The 22,653-nt window shown below is 40.7% G+C and overlaps 1 protein-coding gene across 2 annotated transcripts in view; it reads right to left on the bottom strand.

Annotated features, from left to right (window-relative positions):
* The window catches only part of clip2 (CAP-GLY domain containing linker protein 2), a 73,981-nt gene extending 55,823 nt beyond the window's left edge, over positions 1–18,158 (bottom strand). The window contains exons 1-2 of one of the 2 annotated variants that reach the window (XM_038303702.1): positions 17,865–18,158; positions 10,488–10,713 (exon numbers count right to left, since the gene is read on the bottom strand). In XM_038303702.1, coding sequence (XP_038159630.1) covers positions 10,488–10,602 — 115 coding nt within the window. In that variant the 5' untranslated portion in view covers positions 10,603–10,713; positions 17,865–18,158. The remainder of the gene's footprint in view (positions 1–10,487; positions 10,714–17,864) is intronic. The other variant, XM_038303703.1, reaches the window with a different exon arrangement.
* Between the last annotated feature and the right edge of the window lie 4,495 nt (positions 18,159–22,653).

Here is a 22,653-nt window from a genome sequence, read left to right as displayed (position 1 = left end):
GTCATTTCAGAGCCTTTCAGCAGTGGAGGGATTGCTTTTTCTTACATGGAGAGAGAAAGAGCGTCAAAGTTCACTTATAGACATCCCCTCAGCTTTTTATGTGAATATAATATATTATTAAAAGCTGGTGAAGGTTCTCAGTCATCCAGATCATAGTCAATGCAAAAAAAGAAAATTGAAAACAATCCACTGGACTTTGTTTCCAAGTTTAAAGGCCTTTTTCATTTTTAATTGAAAAAGCTTCCTGGATGGGAAGAAAAACTTCTTCAAACTTGGAAACAAAGTCCAGTTGATTGGTTTTAATTTTCTTTTTTTGGACTATTAAAAGCTATAAAATAAAGACTTTTAAAAATGCAATTATTGTTACCTTTTTTTGTTCTCCTAAGGCCTCTGTTGGCCCCCAGGGAGGGCCATTGTCCCCACTTTAAAGCCCCCGGTCTAGCCTACTCTTTTTGTCTGTTCAATCCAGAGCAGGAGTTGCTCTATATAACTCCATGTTTGGACTCCAGAGATGTTTGTTCTGCAGCAAATTTGGTGCTTTGGGCTAAACAAACGTAGGGGGGCCATTTGTCTAAAGTTAGAGTGAATTTCTGGTTTACAGCACAACACTGGTTTATTTCAATAGTTACAATAAAGGCTCAATAGAGAGGAGAGTAGGTTTTAAGCCTATGCAAGTAAAAAAGAAAAAAAAAAAAAAAAAAAATATATATATATATATATATATATATATATATATATATATATATATATATATATATATATATATATATATATTAGGGATGCACGATATAATCGGCCCCCTATCGGTATCGGCCTTAAAACTGAATTTCGGACATCCGCCCCCCCACCGATATTTAACCAGATATTTGATCAGAAGTCTAAAAAATAAATAAAAATACTACTTCTTCTTCTTCCTCAAAACTTCTTTTTTACAGACTTAAAAACTTCTAAAGACGAGGGAAAAAATATTGATCCATTAAAATATCCCAATATCTTCATATGCTGATATATTGCCATTTAAAAACACCATATCAATCTCTTTTACTAATGAAATATTGCTGTATGTCATCGTTATGCTACGAAATCCCCCGAAAATTCACCAAATGTTGCCATATTTTTATATGTTGATATACTGACGCGGTATCGATCTATTTCACTAACAAAATCTCACAAGAATTTGCAAAATATCACGAGAGTTTGTAACAGAACGATGAAATTTCACGAGATTTTGAAAGTAAATCAGATCGATACCGCGTTTTTAAAAATCTATTTGATATCAGCATATGAAAATATATTTGAGTATATTATTTTTCAAAGTGTCAGAAATGGATAACAAAACTGCTATTTTCAATGACTACTTATTTTTGTCCAGCTTTAACATCGGTATCGATATCGGTTATCGGCTACATGAGTTTTAAAATATCGGCATATCGGATATCGGCCAAAATCCCAATATCCTACATCCCTAATATATATATATCATTCTATTGTCCACAAGGTAATAGGTGAAATTCAGCTGACCAAAAAGACCTGATTGTGTTCAGTCCTTCTGTAGACAAGACATGATCTGCTTATCTGTAAGTAATAGTAGTGTTGAGCTGATGCCATTTTTTGGCCGCTACCATCTGTTTGAAATAGATGTGTGTGTGTATATGAAGAACTGCAGACTATTTGGATGTAAAATAATCGCCATCATGGCTTCATGTCAAGCTGCTGCCTACCTTTGTGAAGCAGGAAAAAGACTAAAACAAAGTGAATCCAGTAGAACTTTTTATTGCTTACCTGGAATGGGTGACAATAGTTGAAGAAACTTCTGGTTCTCAAAATGGTATCGATGCTCTCTTTGTTGGTACTTGTCGATACCAATACCACTATTTTAGTGCTGGATCGGGGCCCCGCTGATACTGGTACCGATGCAACACTGAATAATAGCTGCATGAATCATGACAGCAGATAGAGGAGAGCAGGAGGCGGGGTTACCAATCTACTCGCTCTGGAGAGCAGAGTTCGCTGCTTTTAGATGTTGTCTCCAAAGTCTCCAGTAGCAGAAAAAAGTCTCTAGATTTGGCGCTAGGAGCTTTTTAGAAATCAAAGTGCTAGAGGGGTCTGAAAAGTGGCTAAATATAGCGACTAAAGCGCTAAGTTGGCAACACTGCTCTTTGCATGGTTTGTTTTCAAATGGTTTGCTGCTGTCTGTTTGGACCTTTCTGAACATGTGCAGCAAATGGACTGATCCAATATGGTGGACACTGAAGGGGGGGGACTGAGACACACTTAATATTATCAGCGTTCTGATGGCATTTTAGCCAAAGGATTTTTATCAAAAACATAATTAACGTGCACAAATAAGGAAAGTCGTATTAAGAGTTTTATGGGGCCTCCAGGAACTTGGGGCCCTAGGCAACTGCCTGGTATTGCCTAATGGTAAATCCCCCCATGCGTCCAGCTTCCGACAGAGTGGCAGCTCTGGCAGCAGCACCGGCTAAAACAAACAAACGGGGGTTTGGGATTCAGAGCACGGTTGCTGAGAAGATTATCAGCTGCAGGAAACAGATCACTGAGTGTTTTCAACCAAATTCAGGTAGAAAGGATATCACGAAAGGTTTCACCTCATTTTCATTGGGCTCTCTAACCCATTAGCCATACTAACTCATGGGTGCACAACTTCCTAAAATTTACTAGAGATTTTAGCTAGAAAGTTAGAATATGTCTATCAGCATGTGATTTATCTGCAAAATTAATCATCATCCAAATGAAAATCAAATGAAACCTCTGATAACTGTCAGTCTGTGTCCTCATGCGTAGGATGAGATCATCCCTGAGCAGTTTACTGGGCACAAAGAGCCATTCTGGGAAACATAAATGTACAAAAATGATGCATAAACAGGAGGAGAGTGGATTTTTTTTTGTTGGGAAGAATGGGAGAATAAATGAAGGAGAAAAAGCTGAAAAACAGCCACATACAGCAACAGCTGGGAGGCCCAGGGCAACAGGCTTTCCATCCTGAATGCACTTTAAAGGGATCAACAGTCTGAGACAGCAATGGCCGCTCACTGGTTGAATTCAGACACTTTAGGCTCTTATGGCTCTCGTACACAGAGTCCCCAAAACCACCTCCAGGCCAAACAAAAGACTTGAACAAATGACTGAAAGAAAGGTTTGTTATTTCTGCTCTGAAATGCTTTCAACTGCCTCTAATGAACCAGGGAAAGAATGCACTTCCTGTGCCCTGATTGCTCACATATTTAACGGCCATGAAGCCTGAGGAAAGCTCAGCTGAAGCCTCTCGTTTTACACCTCAGAACTGAAACCAAAAGGAAGCAACTTCAAGCCAATAAACTGAGCACATATCTGCACAATAAGGCCCAACACTGCACGGTGTTCAGAAGAAAGCCTGTTGAATCCAGACACCCTTGTAGCCGTGGCTGATGTGGAAAAAGCCCAGCATGCATGCTGATGCTAATGAGAGCGGAGCCTACTGTCAGCCAGAGAAGGGCCGTTGTTCTGCTCTTAGCTTAGGGCTATAATTTAGCGCTGACATGGTGGAGCTGGTGAGAACAGGCCTGTCATGTGAGCTACAACTGAAGATAATAAACAGGGTGTTTGTATTTGTGGTGCTGAACATCTGGGATTGCTTTGTCCAGACAGGGTTGTAATTTAGTGTAACAGAGTATAAGTAGTCAGTAGATTCAATGGCAACAATCTGCAAAATCCTTTATGCAGATAAGAAATCTTTAAACTTGATTCCACTGCAGCAAAATAGAAAAAACTAGACATGTGAAACTGTACATATATATGTATGTATACATATATTATAGCTGTTAACGTTTTATAGAGATTTTAATGAGTAAAAAAAAAAATAGATTTTCGTTTTTTATACAAACTTAACAGATATATTCAAGTTCTCCCCCCCCCCCCAGCGTTTTATACTTTGCGTGGCCGCCATGTTGATGGCCTCCTTTACCGCTGCCCAGACTACTGCCTACGACTACCGGGTACTGTACTCCCTCTCAGCCGGGTTTTAATTTGATTAATTTCACCTTAACTTGATTTCAACCATGGTAAACCGTTGCTGTATTGTGGGCTGTAACAGCGCAACACATGATCGCCATGGGAACAACAGAAAATGGGTTAACTGTCCACCGCTTTCCTGCCTGGAGGCGCAACCACGGAGACCAAGTGTCAGAGATAAAGAGTCGTTGGCTAGCTTGGATCGCGGCTGTAAGACGACCGAACTCAAAGTTGGGATATTTTACGGGAAAATAATAAAAACGGCAGCGGGAAAAGGCTCAAATACGTGAGAAACCCAGAGGGTTTAGGGAGGGTTGGCAGTTAACGTTACTAACTACACCTTTGAAACACATAGCAGCTAGTTAAAAGTACATTACATGTGTGAGTGGTTGTTAGCACTAGCGGTTAGCAGGTACTAAACTAGCAGGTTCCAGAGCCCGTCTGATCACAGCTTACCTTCGTACGGATTACTGTGTTCCCACTGTTTGCTGGCTTTATGATCTGCAGCTCCTGAACCCATCCATTCATGAACTGCACATGAGACTTCAAGGACTTGTAGCTTCGGAACTGTTTTGAAGTATAGGCGCTCACTCATCAGTGCTCCACTCATTGTTTGGAACTTCATATGGATCCAGATTATTAATAATGCTGATTTTGTCAACATACCGGTCCCTGGCTTCTCTATTTAATGTGTCCCGGTAAATTCCAGATCCTTTTCGGGACTTTAACATATTTTTTCTCTCTACTTCTACGTCTCTTCTTTCAACAACAACGTTGTATCAGAGCTATGTTTACGTTCGCGTAGCCCTAAATATGGCCGCCACTTCCCAAAATGCAACACGGATCCCAAGCCCTATTATTCCACTGTCACAACTACAGAACAACGAAAATCACTCCTGCATTTAACCCCTCCCCTTGGGGAGCAGCCATTGTGCGGCTCCCGGGGACCAGTGTGGGGTTAAGGGTCTTGCTCAAGGACCTAGACTGGCAGTCTGTGAGAGTGGGGCATGAAATCAGGGAACTCTGGATTCCAAGCTCTATGCCCTAAACTAGGGCACCGCTCCCCAGAGCAGGCATTAGTGTGAATCTCTGCGTCGCAGGGAGGAGAGAAAGGAGGCCTTTGATTGGTCAATTCAATTCAATTTGGGAAGTTCCACAATCTCCAGTAGTCAGCTGCGATGTTTTCCCACATGGCAGGTGTGCCTAATGGCAGAAACTTTGGCTGTAGTACCGTCCACAGCCCCTGGCACACCTTGGACACAATCCCAGACACCGTGCAGGAGGCTAGTTTGTAGGGGTGGGTAAAATAATTGAAGAATCGATGCATCGCAATTATTACACGCAAAATTCATAATCGATGCGGGAGCCCCTCAGAATCGATTCACCTCCTTACCGTTGGGGGCGCTGTCGGCACTGTACACAGAGGTGAAGACGGCTGTGTTGGAGTCGCTAAAGGCTGCTGAAATAGTCGCGCTGACATGCGATGGCTGGACTTTGAGAGCGAGTGACCCCTACATAACCGTCACTTTTCATTTCATATCAAATGAGTGGGAATTAGTTTCAAATGTGCTGCCTCACGGAAGTCACACAGGGAGCATATTGATAGAGGCATAGCGAACATGTTGATGGAGGCATAGCGAAGATGTCGTTGGAGGCATAGGGAACATGTCGATGGAGGCATAGCGAACATGTCGATGGAGGCATAGCGAACATGTCGATGGAGGCATTGCATCATGTCGATAGAGGCATAGCGAACATGTCGATGGAGGCATTGCGAACATGTCGATGGAGGCATAGCGAACATGTCGATGGAGGCATAGCGAACATGTCGATGGAGGCATAGCGAACATGTCGATGGAGGCATAGCGAACATGTCGATGGAGGCATAGCGAACATGTCGATGGAGGCATAGCGAACATGTCGATGGAGGCATAGCGAACATGTCGATGGAGGCATAGCGAACATGTCGATGGAGCATGTCGATGGAGGCATAGCGAATATGTCGATGGAGGTATAGCGAACATGTCGATGGAGGCATAGCGAACATTTCGATGGAGGCATAGCGAACATTTCGATGGAGGCATAGCGAACATTTCGACGGAGGCATAGCCAACATTTCGACGGAGGCATAGCCAACATGTCGATGGTGGCATAGCGAAGATGTCGATGGAGGCATAGCGAACATGTCGATGGAGGCTTTGCGAACATGTCGTTGGAGGCATAGCGAACATGTCGATGGAGGCATAGCGAACATGTCGATGGAGGCATAGCGAACATGTCGATGGAGGCATTGCGAACATGTCGATGGAGGCATTGCGAACATGTCGATGGAGGCATTGCGAACATGTCGATGGAGGCATAGCGAACATGTCGATGGAGGCATAGCAAACATGTCGATAAAGGCATAGCGAACATGATGGAGGCATAGCGACATATCAATGGAGGCATAGCGAACATGTCGATGGAGGCATAGCGAACATTTCGATGGAGGCATAGCGAACATTTCGACGGAGGCATAGCCAACATTTCGACGGAGGCATAGCCAACATGTCGACGGAGGCATAGCGAACATGTCGATGGAGGCATAGCGAACATGTCGATGGTGGCATAGCGAACATGTCGATGGAGGCATAGCGAACATGTCGATGGTGGCATAGCGAACATGTCGATGGAGGCATAGCGGACATGTCGATGGAGGCATAGCGGACATGTCGATGGAGGCATAGCGGACATGCCGATGGAGGCATTGCGGACATGTCGATGGAGGCATAGCGAACATGTCGATGGAGGCATAGCGAACATGTCGATGGTGGCATAGCGAAGATGTCGATGGAGGCATAGCGAACATGTCGATGGAGGCTTTGCGAACATGTCGTTGGAGGCATAGCGAACATGTCGATGGAGGCATAGCGAACATGTCGATGGAGGCATAGCGAACATGTCGATGGAGGCATTGCGAACATGTCGATGGAGGCATTGCGAACATGTCGATGGAGGCATTGCGAACATGTCGATGGAGGCATAGCGAACATGTCGATGGAGGCATAGCAAACATGTCGATAAAGGCATAGCGAACATGATGGAGGCATAGCGAACATATCAATGGAGGCATAGCGAACATGTCGATGGAGGCATAGCGAACATGTCGATGGAGGCAATAAAAGAATGGGGCATAACCGGAGAAGTAGCCGCTGTTGTTACAGATAATGCTGCCAACATGCTAGTTGCTGTCGATATCACTGAGCTATTATATGTTGGCTGCTTTGGCCATGTGCACAACTTGGCATTCCAGACTGCTCTTAAAACTCCTGGAGTCACACGGCTTCAAAAATCAACATTGAATCGAATTGCATCGGATCGGATCGAATTGCAACAGCAATAATCGAAATTGAATTGAATCGTGAGGTTCCTAGCAATACCCAGCCCTACTAGTTTGTAGCTCTCTGCGACGGTCTGTTGATTTGCACCCAAAGCCAAAACACGGCACGGCCAGTCTTTGAGGAACACTCACGGGTGAACTGTGTGTCGTCCAGCGTTGGATGACTGGTTGTAGACCGTTCACAATTGTTCCTCTTGCGTTGTGGCGTGGATAGCGCAGACTACGCTTTATAATTGGGCATAAATCAAAAATATTTGCATCATACCCGCGACAAGCTCACTGCGACACAGTGCTGCGGGAGGATACACAGCCCTTAACTCCTGTTGTAGCAACCCAGATGTTCACAAGGCCAATCTCAGCATCCACAGCTGCAGCACAACTTGTCCAGCCAGCCAGCATTGGACCAGATGTCGAGTCTCAGAGCCAACATGAGTATCTCTATGTCTGAAGAACTAAACGACCTAAAAAAAAGGTTGCAACATGGATTGTCTTGTCTGTAACTGGCATAAGGAGAAGTAGTAGCCTCACACGTTGGATGAAAGAAAAGCCCCTCAATGGTCACAGAAATAACTTGAACCTAACAAAAGTCTAAAACAATCAATGAAAATAAATGAATACAATTGAGACATTGCTTTCAACCATCCTTCAGCAAAGCAATTAAAATCTTGGAACAAGCCTAGATATAAAAAAAATAAACACAATTTTGTCCAATTTTGTGATGTCGATATATCGCCAAAACGATTACTTCTCAGACCCCTACTGTCTAACTAAACCGTCTGGTCTCAACATCTTCTCCCCTTTGCTGATGGATTAAGTTTCTTGGGTCAAATTAGCAGCTTTTCTACCCCTTGGAAAGGTCTCTGGGAGAACCCCTTTCCTCCACTACAGCGCTGGTTTATATCGGTTCAGATCCTGACTTCTTTTCTGAGGACTAAGATCTCTGAATTCAAGCTTTTTACCCAGAAAATAAGTGATGCAGCAGGTGATCAGAACAATGAGAAGTTTAAAAGCATGAGGATCAAAATCTTTAGCTAGAAGGTACTAAGGAGAAGTCTGCTTAAAAAGGGTTTAAATTAAATCAAACACAAGCCTTAACTATTTATGGAGGTACGATATACCTGTATAAGGATACGCATTGGACAATGTTGGTCATTTTTTAACAACTTATGCTAAAGAAAAAGACGTTTATTAATCCCATGAGTAAAACTGGGCCAATCTTTTAGCTGTTTGTGTTTCCGGAGGGGGAGGGGGAATCATATTTCTTTGGTCAAGAGTCAGTGATTGTGACTATGGGATGTTTAAAGTCGGGCGTACACTATATGATTTTTTTGCCCTTTTCGGGCTGACTTTCCAGCTCACGGCACTAACTCAGGTGTTGGGTGAGGCATTTTGCTTTATCCGCCAATGTTACAGCAAAGAAAAGCAACAAAAAAAGCCTAAATAAGCCAAAAAATACATTCTAACAAGTCGTACATCATGTCAGTAAAGTTATTTTAAGCCACAGAAAGCACACGTCTTCTCCAGCCAGAGGAGGAATGATGAAGGGTGCAAGTCATGTTGGGTAATTACTGACTATAGCACATAGATGAGCTTTTAAAATGTAGTTTGTTTTTATTCTGTAGATAATCAGGCTCTGTGTGACTATTTGCACTAAATATGGTACACAAGCATGCAATGTGATTATAAAAAAATATTTCCCTGCAGACTAACATGTGATTATTTCCAGAGATCACTGTGGTGTTCAGCTTCTCATGAGGTCGGCCGCCGGCCTTTACTCATCTTTAGCAGATTCCCTTTAGGCTTTAAGTAAAAAAATAAATATTTCCTCTAAATTATTTTGTCATCCCTATAAGAACAACGCCTCCATAATTACAATCCAACAACAGTTATAAGAAAAAGAGTTGGAGATACTGCTGGTACAGATGATTCACCTCAGGATAAACTCTGATTGCTGATTGGTTAGCTGCTGACAAACCCACTGGACTAAATGACAGGTCCATCACGTCAGATACTTGCATTAAGAAGTAATGGTATTTATCTAAATAATACTTAATAGTACTTTTTCTTTATTATTGAAATGATAAACTTGAAGGCAAGTTAGGTATTTTGGAGCAGCACAATTCATTCATCTCCATGACGTCTAATAGAAGGAAAATAAAACAAGTAAAGAAAATAAATTATGATAAAAGCAGCTAAAACAAATGGAGGCCATGTAGTGGTTCTCTATTCTGTGGAAAAGAAAGGCAGTAAACTGATTGTTTAGGGGGACAAACTTAGATATTTGATAAAAATCTACAGCAAACAATTAATATGATGAAATGTGAAAAGGTTAGCAGAGAGTAAGAATTAGCTTTTAAAGACGTTTGTTTTAAGCCTCCATTGAGGTTTGTCCTCACAGCCAACAAACAAAAGGTGAGTCGCACCCTGGAAAGCTCACCTGGTCACTGCACCACCTAAGAACTTCAATTCAATTCTATTCAGTGTATTTCTATAGCTCCAATTCACATCATGTCATCTCAGGTCACTTTCCAGTTCTTTTTCCAGGACTTTTCCTTTAAATGGCAGAGCTCAGTCTGTCCTAAAACGCTGTGCTTTTCTTCCAGACTGACAATGATTGTTTTCTACCTTCAGTTACTTTAGATCTCCAAATTTAAAATAATAGCAAATACAAGCAGTAATATGTTGAGACTCCAGAAGAGATCCGATTCTTAAGAAATGGGTTTGTCCAAATGGTGTTGCCATATAATGACGATATAAGAAGGGGCGGGGCCCCCAAACAGATCTGGTACCTACAAAGTTAAACTGTACATGGACCGATTTTACCCAGAATCCTTAGCTGTCAGACGGGAATGCAACTGATGACTTTCAATTAAACTGAACAGGGAATAACGGAGGTATATAAATATACCCCGATTAGAAAGGGCATATAAGGATGTTTATTCTCATTATTTCTGGACAGGAAATGCACAGTGAGGTCTGTGAGTGTGCGACCACTGACAGCTGTGTTAGGGTGACTCAGTGAAAAACAAATAAATGCTCTAAGCCACTTCCTGTTGATGAGAAGAAATGTTCATGGAGGCAGAAAGAAGCGACTTACTGTCTTTAGGGGCGACGGGGCTGGATGTTCCACCCAGCGAGGTCCTTCCCACCGGGCTGGAATGCTTGGCCCCACGGCCGGGTATTTTAAGTCCACTGGATTTGAGCATGTTCATTCTACAGCAGCAGGACACAGCTGGGATCTGCAGCGCTCTTCTTCTTCCTGATGAAGGCTTTAGGATCCGAGACTAGATGAAAGAACAGAGGCTGTCGTTCTCCATGTTTATCTAAGGAGATGAGACAGAAAGGAAAAGACGGCTATGAATACGGAAACAACAGAGCAAAATATCAGGTGATGGAAGGCAGTGAACCCGCCGAGGATTCATATCTGCAAACCTGGAAAGAGGATTATCCTGAAGGATGAATGAAACATGCAGCTGCTTCCACAAATTCTAGGAATATTAATACATTTACACATAATGCAGAATGTTTTTCTCCTTTTTAGTACAAATCCTGATTGTAATGTTTCTACAGTCGCCTGGTTGTACAATTTCTCTCAGGATTTGTGTGGAATTTGAAAAAAAAAAACATTTTTTTTTAGACAATTCTTTGTTCATTACTTGAGACACGATCACCCAGAAAAAAACAAAACCAAAAAACAACCCTAAGTTAACGAGTTCTTAGGTTACAGATTCTAACAGAGAGCAGTTTGAATGGATGAAGGAATAAATAGGAAATTATTTCCGACAATTTAACAAACAACAATAAATGAATCCACCAAATAAACAGAAAGAGACTAGTTAACATCAACCAACCACACCAAACACCAATTTCCAAACTAACTAAATTCACCTGAACAGAAATAGAAACAAAACCCTCCACCAAATAAATCTGTTGGTATAAACAGCCAGAGAAATTATTGCATTAATAGTAACTGCCTAAAAAGGGGTATGAAAAAGAAAAACTTATTATTCATACCCCCCCTCCCTCTAATTGCACTTAAATGAACTTAAAGAAGAGTAACCTTCCTGTTAAACTAGTTTTTTTTCAATATTCTACAGATATATACACAATTATATGCATATATACATAAATATTTCTATATTTACATACCTACACAAACACATCAGGCCAAAATCCACATTTACACCCAATCATCATTGCGACAGCCCAACACCCGAGTCCCTCCACCCGCTCCCCCCACCGGTCCCACGCCGCACCCCACAGCGACTCCCCCTCCCCTCCTCATCACAGTACAGTACAGTACTCCTCATTTAATCCAGACTATGGAGCTAAATCGGTCTCAATTTTTACAAATACATGGATGTGATTCATACATGACTGTACAAGATCCACACACACACAGCACCATTCACACACAGCACATGATTCACCAAAGTATGTCTGCTCCATAAACAATGATAAATTAAATTGTGTGTGGGAATCGTGTGGGCTCTCTTGATGTGCCTCGATACACAAATGCATTTTTTATACAGGGGAAGGTCTGCAACCAATCACAGAGCTCCCTTATATTAGCCAATCATAAGAAAGGACTCCACATGGGAAGACTATTTGCTCCGCTCCTGTTCTGTCAGCTCAGCATACGGCGTCAGGCCAGCATACCTTTAGGAATACGCATTAAATAGAGTTTCCTCCGTCTCTGCTCTCCTTACATCCAAGCACGCTGTTTGATTTCGCGATTTATTCAGGTTTTTGTCATAGTTTGTGCATAAAACAACAAACAAAAAAAAAAATCCTTCACTAGTTGCGTTATACACATTAGGTTTAAAAACAAACATTGCATGTCCGTTAGATGAGGATCTTATTAAAGAATGATCAGTATTTCTACAGAGAATTAAATATTTATTTATTTATTTATGAGATTTATTTGTTTTTAGTTTGTTTAATATGAGCAACATGTGGAAAAAGTAAATGAATGCCTTTACAGGTAAAACCACACATTACAGGAAGTGACACTTTAGGTAGACTTCCTAGCTGAGCTTTTATCTCAGTTCTATCTCAGTATTTTTATTTATTTAGTTTACAGCACATGAAGAACTACTGAAATAATTTTCCGATTACACATAAATAGCTTAATAAATTCTGCGGGGAGAAAGGAATGACTTTATGGTTAGGATGAACTCGGTGACAGCAGCCTACTGAGGCTGCGTCAATCATGCTGCGTGTGTTTGGATCTTTTCCTGCTCATGTTTGAATCACATGTGTGTATTTGTGAATTTTGGGAGCAATTTAACTCCATACAGACCTTCACACCACTGCCTGAAAAGTATTTTCTCTTCATGGTGGATCTGAAGTGAAGATTTTCTCTGTAATTCTATCAGAAAACAGCCTTTGAATATTTCCAGGTAGCTGTTTATTTCTAGGTTTCTACATGAAATGAGCTTTTTATGTGGGGTCTGATGAACTTATCAGATAATATAAAGTTCCTTAAAATATAAATGACTCAAATCCCTTTAATTTATTTCAGATATTGCGACATTTGACAACCACAAACGGTAATATATCGTGATATTTATACATCTAAGCAGTACATCGCGTGGATAAATCTGAGTAGTGTGGTTTCCTCCACACTCCTTTACCCCGATACCCTTAAATTAAACATCAGCACAAGCGATTATCTCCAGAAATCAAACAAAAGGGTCTAAATCCAGCTGAGAACCTCAGTGAACGATAATAATAATCATAAGGAGCAGACAAGACAGCAGGAACAGTGCATGGAAGGAGGAGGTGTTCTGGTCAGATGAGAACAAAATTCTAGGGTTTTATTTTGTCGTTGTTGTTTTTTTTGCATACATAAAAAACACAATGTGTGACAGAAAAGTTAAGCTACAATTCATGGAGGGGGAAGACATGGTAACGCTGCAGGAAAGCCTGGCTTAGATCAAGACATATTAAACCCAGATGCTTTCTAACTGACTGAGCAGAAACAAAAACATTATGGAAATAATCCTCAACTAATTTGGTAATCGATAAATCGTCTGAAATGTGGCTTTAGCTGACAGAGCGACCCACTTAGAGCAGCAATTATACCAATATATTTAGGGATGCGCGATATTGGGATTTTGGCCGATATCCGATATGCCGATATTTTAAAACTCATGTAGCCGATAACCGATATCGATACCGATGTTAAAGCTGGACAAAAATAAGTAGTCATTGAAATTCTATTCTAATCTATTTTACTTTCAAAATCTGGTGAAATTTCATCGTTCTGTTACAAACTCTCGTGATATTTTGCAAATTCTTGTGACATTTTGTTAGTAAAATAGATCGATACCGCGTCAATATATCAACATATAAAAATATGGCAACATTTGGTGAATTTTCGGGGGATTTCATAGCATAACGATGACATATAGCAATATTTCATTAGTAAAAGAGATTGATATGGTGTTTTTAAATGGCAATATATCAGCATATGAAGATATTGGGATATTTTAATGGATCAATATTTTTTCCCTCGTCTTTAGAAGTTTTTAAGTCTGTAAAAAAGAAGTTTTTGAGGAAGAAGAAGTAGTATTTTTTATTTTTATTTTTTTAGACTTTAGAAACTCAGAAGCTGATCAAATATCGGGTTAAATATCGGTGGGGTGGCCGATGTCCGATATTCAGTTTTAAGGCAGATACCGATAGGGGGCCGATTATGTCGTGCATCCCTAATATATTGTAAAAAAATATCTAAACATTTAGCATTTTAGATTAAAAAAACTCTATCCAGAACTCCTCCAGTGGAAAAGCTTTAGTCTCACCTGGTTTAACTTAATGAAACTTCTTCCTTTATGCTATCAGATTATTAATCGATTAACCGAAAAAATAAGCAACAGATTAATCGATTTGCAAAAAATCATTAGTTTGCAGCCCTAATTGAAAACATTGCATCATCTTTCTGTCTCAGACACTACTTTGTGTCAGCCTCTCAATAGAAGTGAAAAACATTCAACTGTGAGGTTATAATGATGACGAATGTTGCTGTCTTTAAGAGGTATGAAACATGCAAAGCAATACCTACTCCACATTGCAGAAATAGCTTAAAGGCACAGAGGACAATCTATTATTTCTGGCTGGATTATCTAAATAAGTGATGATGGTCTGAAAATTTTGTTTATTTATTTCATATATTGATTTGTCCTATTTAGTCACTATAAAAGTTTTAAATCAGTCTATTTTACCTGCAAGGCCACACAATTCCCCTGCTGTTTGTAGACCAGACATAACTTCTTCCCATAACAAACCAGATTCTTTCTCCAGGTTTATTCATAACATGTTACTGTTTAATCAGAGTGTCTGTAATTTGTTTTGACTCTGACTACTTTCCATGATTGTAAGTAAGGAGGAACGAACGCTGCCCAGGCAGAACAGGGCTGATTACCGTGCAATAAGGTACGATGAACTGTTCTCTCTTTGCAAAGATGTACTAATAAAGTGCCAACTGAGTGAAATCCATCGATCTACGTTTATTTAACCGGAGCAAATAGTTGAATACTTTTTCCCACTACAGTGGTCCTCCTAACTGTCAATCATTCTGGTGGTATGTTTACGTAAGGCCGTCCTACGCGCTCATCGTTAGCTATCTTTTTCTGCGCACTTTCAGGTGTATATCTATTCAGTCATTGAAGCTCAACGTTCTTTGAAAATGGCCGAGGGTCAGAAGAGAAAAAGTGTCTACGAAGTGAATAAGAAGAAAAGAAAGGCCTTAGAAGAGGCAGATATATCCCAGAATGCTTTGGGCCGAGAGCAAAGCATTCTGGGTGAACTTTCCAGTTCACCAGATCATCCAGTCAGATTGATTCAAAGTTTTCTATCTAAGGAAAACCAGCTGATTGCATCGACTCATTGACTCTTCAGCAATCCCTCACACTAAGCATGCTTGTAGCGACAGTGGAGAGGAAAAACTCCCTTTGAACAGGAAGAAACCTCCAGCAGAACCAGGCTCAGTGTGAGCGGCCATCTGCCGAGGCCGACTGGGGTTCAAGGAGACAGAAGCAGACGTAGAAAAAGAAGCATAGATACAAAAGGCAACTGTAAAAGTTTGCTTAATATTATCAGCGCTCTGATGGCATTTTAGCAAAAGGATTTTTATCAAAAACATAATGTGCACAAATAAGGAATAATTGGATTAACCATACATTTAAACAGAGTTTATGGGGCCCTCAGGAACTTGGGGCCACTGCCTAGTTTTGCCTAATGGTCAACCCCCTACCCCCCCACACCCCCCCCCCTCGGTTATTAAAGCTAAGAAGAACAGCCATAAGTTCATCTCTTCAAACTGTTGCAAAGAGTTTTGAAGCAGCCCACCACAAAATCAAGCTGATTGTGATTTGTAAAAATTGAGACCGATTTAAGGTATTTTATCAAAGTTTACTCTCTAACATCTGCATCTCAAGTCCTTATGTGCTTTAAAACACATATTTAGGTCATTTTTCAAAAAATAATAAAGAAATCTGTAAATTTTCTTCATACTTCTTTTAATGTCACGCAAAAAAAAACTCTCAGCAGACCTTTAAATGAAAAGTCCGGTCAGCAAGGAATAATCAATGGATCATTATTCATACCTAAAACTACCTCTGGAGGAGCTGCAGAGATGCACGGCTCAGTGGATCTTCATCATCGCTTCAAGAGTCCAGCAGAAGACAAACATGCAGCGGCTCTTCATCCTGAACATGATGTCTTACATGGTGAAAGATGGTGAAAGCGACATAAAGCATTTCAGATGCTGGTTTTCAGTAGTTTGTTTCCTGATTATTGTTGTTGTTGTTTGTGAATGTAGTTCTGCATTTGGTTCATTACTTAGTTTTAAATCCTTTGTTAGTTTTTTGCTTATTAGTTTTTAGTGATATATCTGGTGTTTCTCATTTATGCCTGATTGTGTTTCTTCTTCTAATGTTTTCTGTCATTTATTATATTCCTGGTTTTCAAAGCTTGTCTTTTTCTCTCATTCCTTACTGGATTTTCTTATTTATAACTCATCTCCTTCCTCCTCCCATGTTTTGTTTCCCTCTTCCTGTCTCAGTTTAAGTTCTTTATAAACTTATACCTCCGTATCATGACACTGCCACAGTTCTCCCAGATGTTGGGTCTCCATCAAATACAAAATATTACACATCTAGTTTCTATTCTACTGAAAAGTATTGGCTCAGTCTGCAGCCCCTCAAAGACACTTTAAAGGAAAAGTCCGGTCAGCAACGAATCATCAATGGATCATTATTTATGAATAAAACTAATGCGTTCGCAGTGATTTAATGAATTTAGTTTTAATCAGTAAAAGAACAAAAATGTTTTTCATTGTGATCCCAGAGTCTGGGAGCGGCCATTTTTGCCCAAATATAGTAGCCCCTCCCTCCTGCCATCTTCCAGCAGTGACGTCACGGTGCGGTAAGCCTAGCGCCATTCTCCCCGCTTTACAAGCAAAATCAATGGGAACTACTAGACACATCTGCAATCAACAACAATTATTGAAGATTTCCAGAGGACTTCACCATTGAAATTCACCAGAGCTATAGTGAAACTGACAATGCCCACGTGCATGGCAGCTGGATGCTGGAATACATCGGGGAAAAGTGAAACAAAGAGTTATTCCACCTTTCTGATTCCTGATCCTCCACGGACGGGTTGGTCGTTGGATCGCCAACTTGAAGAGGGAGGATTTGCCATCGAACTTCTGGCCAGAGAAAAAACCCGTAATATGTAGCCGACATTTGGAAGAAGAATGTTTTCAGGATGACTTGGATAATAGCGCGTTGTGACAAACACCAGATACAGACAGCACTGGGACTTGATCAACAGCCGATACCGCACCGTGACAATGTCACTAACCAGTAGGTGGCAGTAGTGTTCTTTGACAAACATGGATGCCTCCAGTAAAGCACATTCACATGAAAATTACTGTGAATTAAAAACACTGATCATTTATTGAACAGGATGGAATCATTTCAGATTTAAGGTTCTTTCAGAAGGTTGATCCATAAAAGGACTTTTCCTTTAAATGTGCCTGAATCCAGTGCAGGCTGGTGCCAAGTGGAGCATTGCTCTACAAAATGGGAGGATATAGAGCGGTTAGAACCTGAAATAAAGCATCTGCATCACGAAAAAACAAGAAATCAACGCGTTTTTATTCATTGATCCTGTTTAGTCATCTTTAATCGCTGGAAGGGGGGGGGTCTCCTTTTTAAGCTTTAGATTAGATCCATTGAACGCATCTGATCGATAATGTTTATTCTGAGGTTTAATAAATGCTGAATAATCTAGAAGGCCTGGATCTATGGTCTGTTCAGGGAGCGTCGTTAGCAGTTTGATCTATTGTTGTAGCTCCTGCGGCTCCTGCAGCGGCTCCTCTCCGCCTTCACCTCCAGCCTGACACTAAAACAACATGAGGAGGAAAAAAGCCCGAAATGAGCCAAACATGCAGGATGAGCCTCACCTTCCTGGGTGGAAATACGGCGTCCGAGAAGGTCTGCGATTAGCCGCTAACTTCTGGGTCCTTACCGGCGGAGGAGGAGGAGGAGTGTTGGCCACTCCCTGGGATGCAAATATGGATGCTGAGCTTAAAGGAGCTGAGAGGGAGAGTCTGCGTGGATGTGGGGAGAGGATGGAGGCGGTGTGGGGTTAGCAGCCGCGAGCCGCCGCTTCATTCCGGGGTGCTAGTTGCTAAAGGAGGGGGTCCGTTTGGAGAAACTTCTAACAACTTCCTTTCTTTTTTGCTCGATTTTCTTTAATCCTCGCCCCCCTGTAGACATAATATAAGAGTAGAGCCCGCATCGACAGCTTTACCTATGGGCGCTGACGGGACTTGGTGGCGCCATCTTGGGGCGGTCGATAGCTCCAGTCATTGTAATGTAATGCAGGGTCAGAATCGATTTCAATCCACTATTAACTCGCCGAGTATTGATCTTAATATTACTTTTTTTTTTTTGCTGAAAACAAACAAATGTTTCAGTGCATTTGAAGTCATAGGGAAGTCATATTTAAAAGTCAAATCATTATGGCTTAAACATGTATATAAATGTGCTCTTTATCAGACCATATTGTCCCAAAAGTTAGATAATTTCTGTTTAAAAAAAAAATTCCTGTCTTAAAATCTGTGGGGGGTTTTTTCCCCCATTATCTTCTGCAGGCCAGTTAGTTCTACGTCAGCCTGAACACCTAAATTCGACCAATCATATATCAACGGTCATCTGTCAATCAAATGTTGATTCATGTGTCGCAGCTAATATACGCAACGGTTGAAATCAGAATCATTTCCTTTCCCATTGTGTTGCGTCCCAGTGTTCACGGTAGTGATGGTGAGATGAGGCCTCATGAGGCATTGAACCGTTTGGCCAAATTGTTTCAACGATCCCCACAGTTCATGAGGCTTCATGTGAACATGTCACCACCTACTGGTGGAGTGCAGAACTACAGTTTGTAATAAAATCTGTGATTTTGTTTTTTTGCAACTGTTTTTCTTTTTTCCCTTTTTAAGTTCCCTTGAAATTATTAATGGTTGGTGTGTATAATAAAATCTTTTGTAAGTTTTTTTAAGTGTAAAATTTCTTAGAACAATAATTTAAGGTGCACCGTTCTTCTGCCATTTTAGTGAAATAAACTCAAGCAGACAGTGACAGTGTTTGTGCAAATTGGGTAATGATGAGTGAAATGAAAGGTGTTAGTCATTTTTATTCAAACATGATAGTTTTTCCACTATTTTTGGTTTTAATCAGGTTGGAAGTTGTGTTCAACCAATCTTTTGGCTAAACCGACCTAATTTACCCAATCTATATTTTTACTTGGGCAAAAAAATGCAAATTAGTCTCATCAGCCAAAATAATTAAGTGTAATCAAAATTTTTAAAAGTCAAAGACAGGACTTGTACCACCAACCTCTAAAGTGGGAGTGTGACTTTTACAGCTGACGCCACCTATGTAGCTGATCATTCCTAGGAGAAAATACTTGTTAACACTGACGTGTTAACGCGGGCTTTGTCCGGTGGCTTGGTCAAATTTTGATAATTACATTGTTTATTCCAACCAAATTAGCAACTAGATGGTTGTTTTTCCAACCAATCTATTATTAGAATCTATCCAAACTTTATCCAGCTGACAGCAGCTCTCCTCCAAACTCCCACATCTTCACCGAACACTGAAGCTGTTTAGATGCCTTTCAAAATTCTTGCGCATTCTGAACCACTTCCCGAAGCGGTCACGTGGTATCACGGTAACGAGGCCTCGGACGTCATCAATTTTGGCCCCTCCTCTAAATGAATCACGCCTCGACACGCGCTTCGTGGAAACGCCCCCTCCATTACTCGACACCCGCCTCGAAGCCTCGGCTCATCTCATAACATCACTAGTTCACGGGGATGGACGTCTGTGTCTTCGGCAGGCGTAGAGCTAACAGAACTGGCAGCGTTGCGAGGCAAGGGCTCAAACATGTACGGCTGGAAGCCTTCTACACCAAACCAAGCTTCTGCCGCCCTGGCGTCCTCTTCCACAACATCTTCGTCCCCGCTTTCCTCCTCTAAATAAAAAATGGATGACGGAGGAGACTCATCCACGACCTCCGACACTAAACTCTCCTCCTCTTGCATGTTTCCTCTGTCCATAGCGTTCCTTGACAGCGTCGTTTCTAAGTCACCAATTTAGTGCTACTTGGTCCCAATGGAATTTCCCATTGGGAACCTGCTAGCACTAAGTTGCTAACTGGTTAGCAAGATGATTCCAACAAACCAGCCACAACCAAACTAGCTTGCCAACCTTCCGCCACAACAATCCCGCCCCCTTGATAATCTACCAATCACATTCACTTTATTCACTCGTGTAAAGTCGGGAAACACTGGGGAGAATTCGGAAATGCAACGGCTAGAACAGCTGCTTCCCTACGACTTTAAATATTCTCAGTGGGGTTAAGAGCAGTAGTGCCACCCCACTCCCCAGTGTAAATTGTATTAGCATCAGTTTAGCATTTCATCCCATTCAGCCAGTGATTAATGTTAAAAATCACACAATAATCAGAGGTCTGAGGAGGTCTTTACTGAAGCTGTTATGATTTCTACTGGCAGGTTTACCACAATGGTAGATTCAAAACCTGAAATTATGGCTTTTAGTTTCAGTAGCCAACCCAAGATTTTTAGTGGCCCAACTGGCCCCCCCTATGAAACATTTCTGTTTCCTAAAAGTAATAGGGTGTATGTATGTTGCAAAGCACAGCCACTCATACATTTTTATATATTTTGTTATTACTATATAAACAAACATTTATAAAGGTATACACATATATATGTGCATATCTCCCTCTCTCCATATACACACACACACATCTGTGTATATGTATGTATATATACACATATATATATATACACACATATATATATATATATATATATATATATATATATATATAGTGTGTATACATACATGCTGTTTATTCAGTAATGTCTTACAAAGCTCTGATTACTACACAAAGTAACACAAAGGCATCCTTCTGTTCTGGTTAAACCAGCTGGTTAGAGTAGCAGTTCGACCTCCCCAAGATGGCGGCCATAATTCCTGCGCCGCTGCAGTCAATGCGGGGTCTACTCTTATATAGTGTCTATGGTCCCCCCATGATGTTTTTTTTTTTTTTTTTTTTTTTTTTGCTGCAGCTCAGCTGCCCCTGTCTGACTCAACCCACCGGCTGGATGAACAAAGGAGGCTGGGAAGAAGAGCCTCCTGAGGGGAAGAAAACATGAGCCAGGCTACACAGTCTGGCTCATTTTCCTGTCATTTTTTTAAATTTATTATTTAAAAGTACCGAAACATTAACCCAAATAAATTCCCGCTCACACCCCCTCAATCTATCATTGGTGGTGTTTTTTAATTGGATGGGATTAAAATTCCAATTAAATTGTTTTGTGTTTTTTTTTCCCAAACACGGGATCCTAATCAATTTTTCTACTTTCTAATGTTTTTAACGTTAAGTTTAAACAACTATGAATAACGTTTTATCCCGTTTATGTGTTAATTAGCCGAAATAATTAATTTCATTTCATTAATTTACCCACTGATTAGCACTAGGGATGTGAACCGTTTCAGTTCCGTGATTTGCTATGTCGTGATTGGCCAGTCGACTCATAAAAGCTCCCTGATTGGTCAGTTTTTTTTCTCAAAGGTGAGTCCAGTTTGACAGTAGTGAAGTCCCCGGCTTCTCTGGCTGTAGAAATATCTATGGAATCCCATTTTCGCCATATAAAAGTAAAAAAACAATTGCCAAATAGAAAGTCATAATTATGAAATACAAAGTCATAATTTCTACTTTCACGATATTCAACTTTCACGTTTCAAATCCAGCTTAACATAAGGAAATTTAACTGGAAATTAAAGGCTTGTACCAATAATCAGTCAGGTTTCTGACTCTGAAAATGCTGATTACCTGAAAAATATAATTTTAACAAGAATCTTAGGCCGCATCTTTCTTCATGGCCACTAGAGGCCACTAAAGACCAGCTGAAGAAAGGGCAAAATAACCAGGACAGAATCCCTATTACTTTCAGCGTTAGATAACAAACCAGCGCAGTATGTGTACAATATGTACAAATTTGGTATGAAACAAAAAGTGAAACATTGAGAAAACACAAACTGTCAATTTAAAGCTGTCACCTCCTTCTATGGAAGAGGATTAGGACCATTGAAAAAATAAATAAAACAATGTTAACTGATTTTTAAATTCTATTTCAGTATAATATGAGAAAAAAAATCAGAATTCTGACTTTAATCTCAGAATTGTGGATCTTAATGTAGATGGGCACCATGAAGGCAGAGATGTGGAGCACTCAGCTTCACTGACAAAGAAGTGAGTTGTTAGGGAGGGCCACTAACACATTGGTGGAAAATGATGGAATTAGGCGACTTTTTACGTGCCTTAGGGGTCCCGGGTGATGCTGTTTCATTGAAGGGGTGATAGAATATAGGGTATATATAGGGTATAGGCTACAGGGTATCTGGTTCTGGTCCTTCAGGTCTCTAATAGGGTGTGTAACATTGGTTGGGCTGAAAATGGCATATTAGCTGTTCTATGAGCCCTAATGTAGCCTGGTTAAAAGCCCTAGAATGAAACGACAGGTTTTCTTCCTTTTATGGTTTGATCATAAATATTTAGATGAGTTGTGATCTGATTGATTTGTTTACAACGAGCAAAGCTGCTGAGCAAAGACGCATCATATCAACAAGCACTCACTCACTGAAACCTCACATTGT

Source organism: Cyprinodon tularosa, unplaced genomic scaffold (genome assembly GCF_016077235.1).
Source record: "Cyprinodon tularosa strain WSP-4 unplaced genomic scaffold, ASM1607723v1 ctg518, whole genome shotgun sequence".
NCBI classification, from domain to species: Eukaryota; Metazoa; Chordata; class Actinopteri; order Cyprinodontiformes; family Cyprinodontidae; genus Cyprinodon; species Cyprinodon tularosa.
This window is presented reverse-complemented; position numbering and strand designations above follow the sequence as displayed.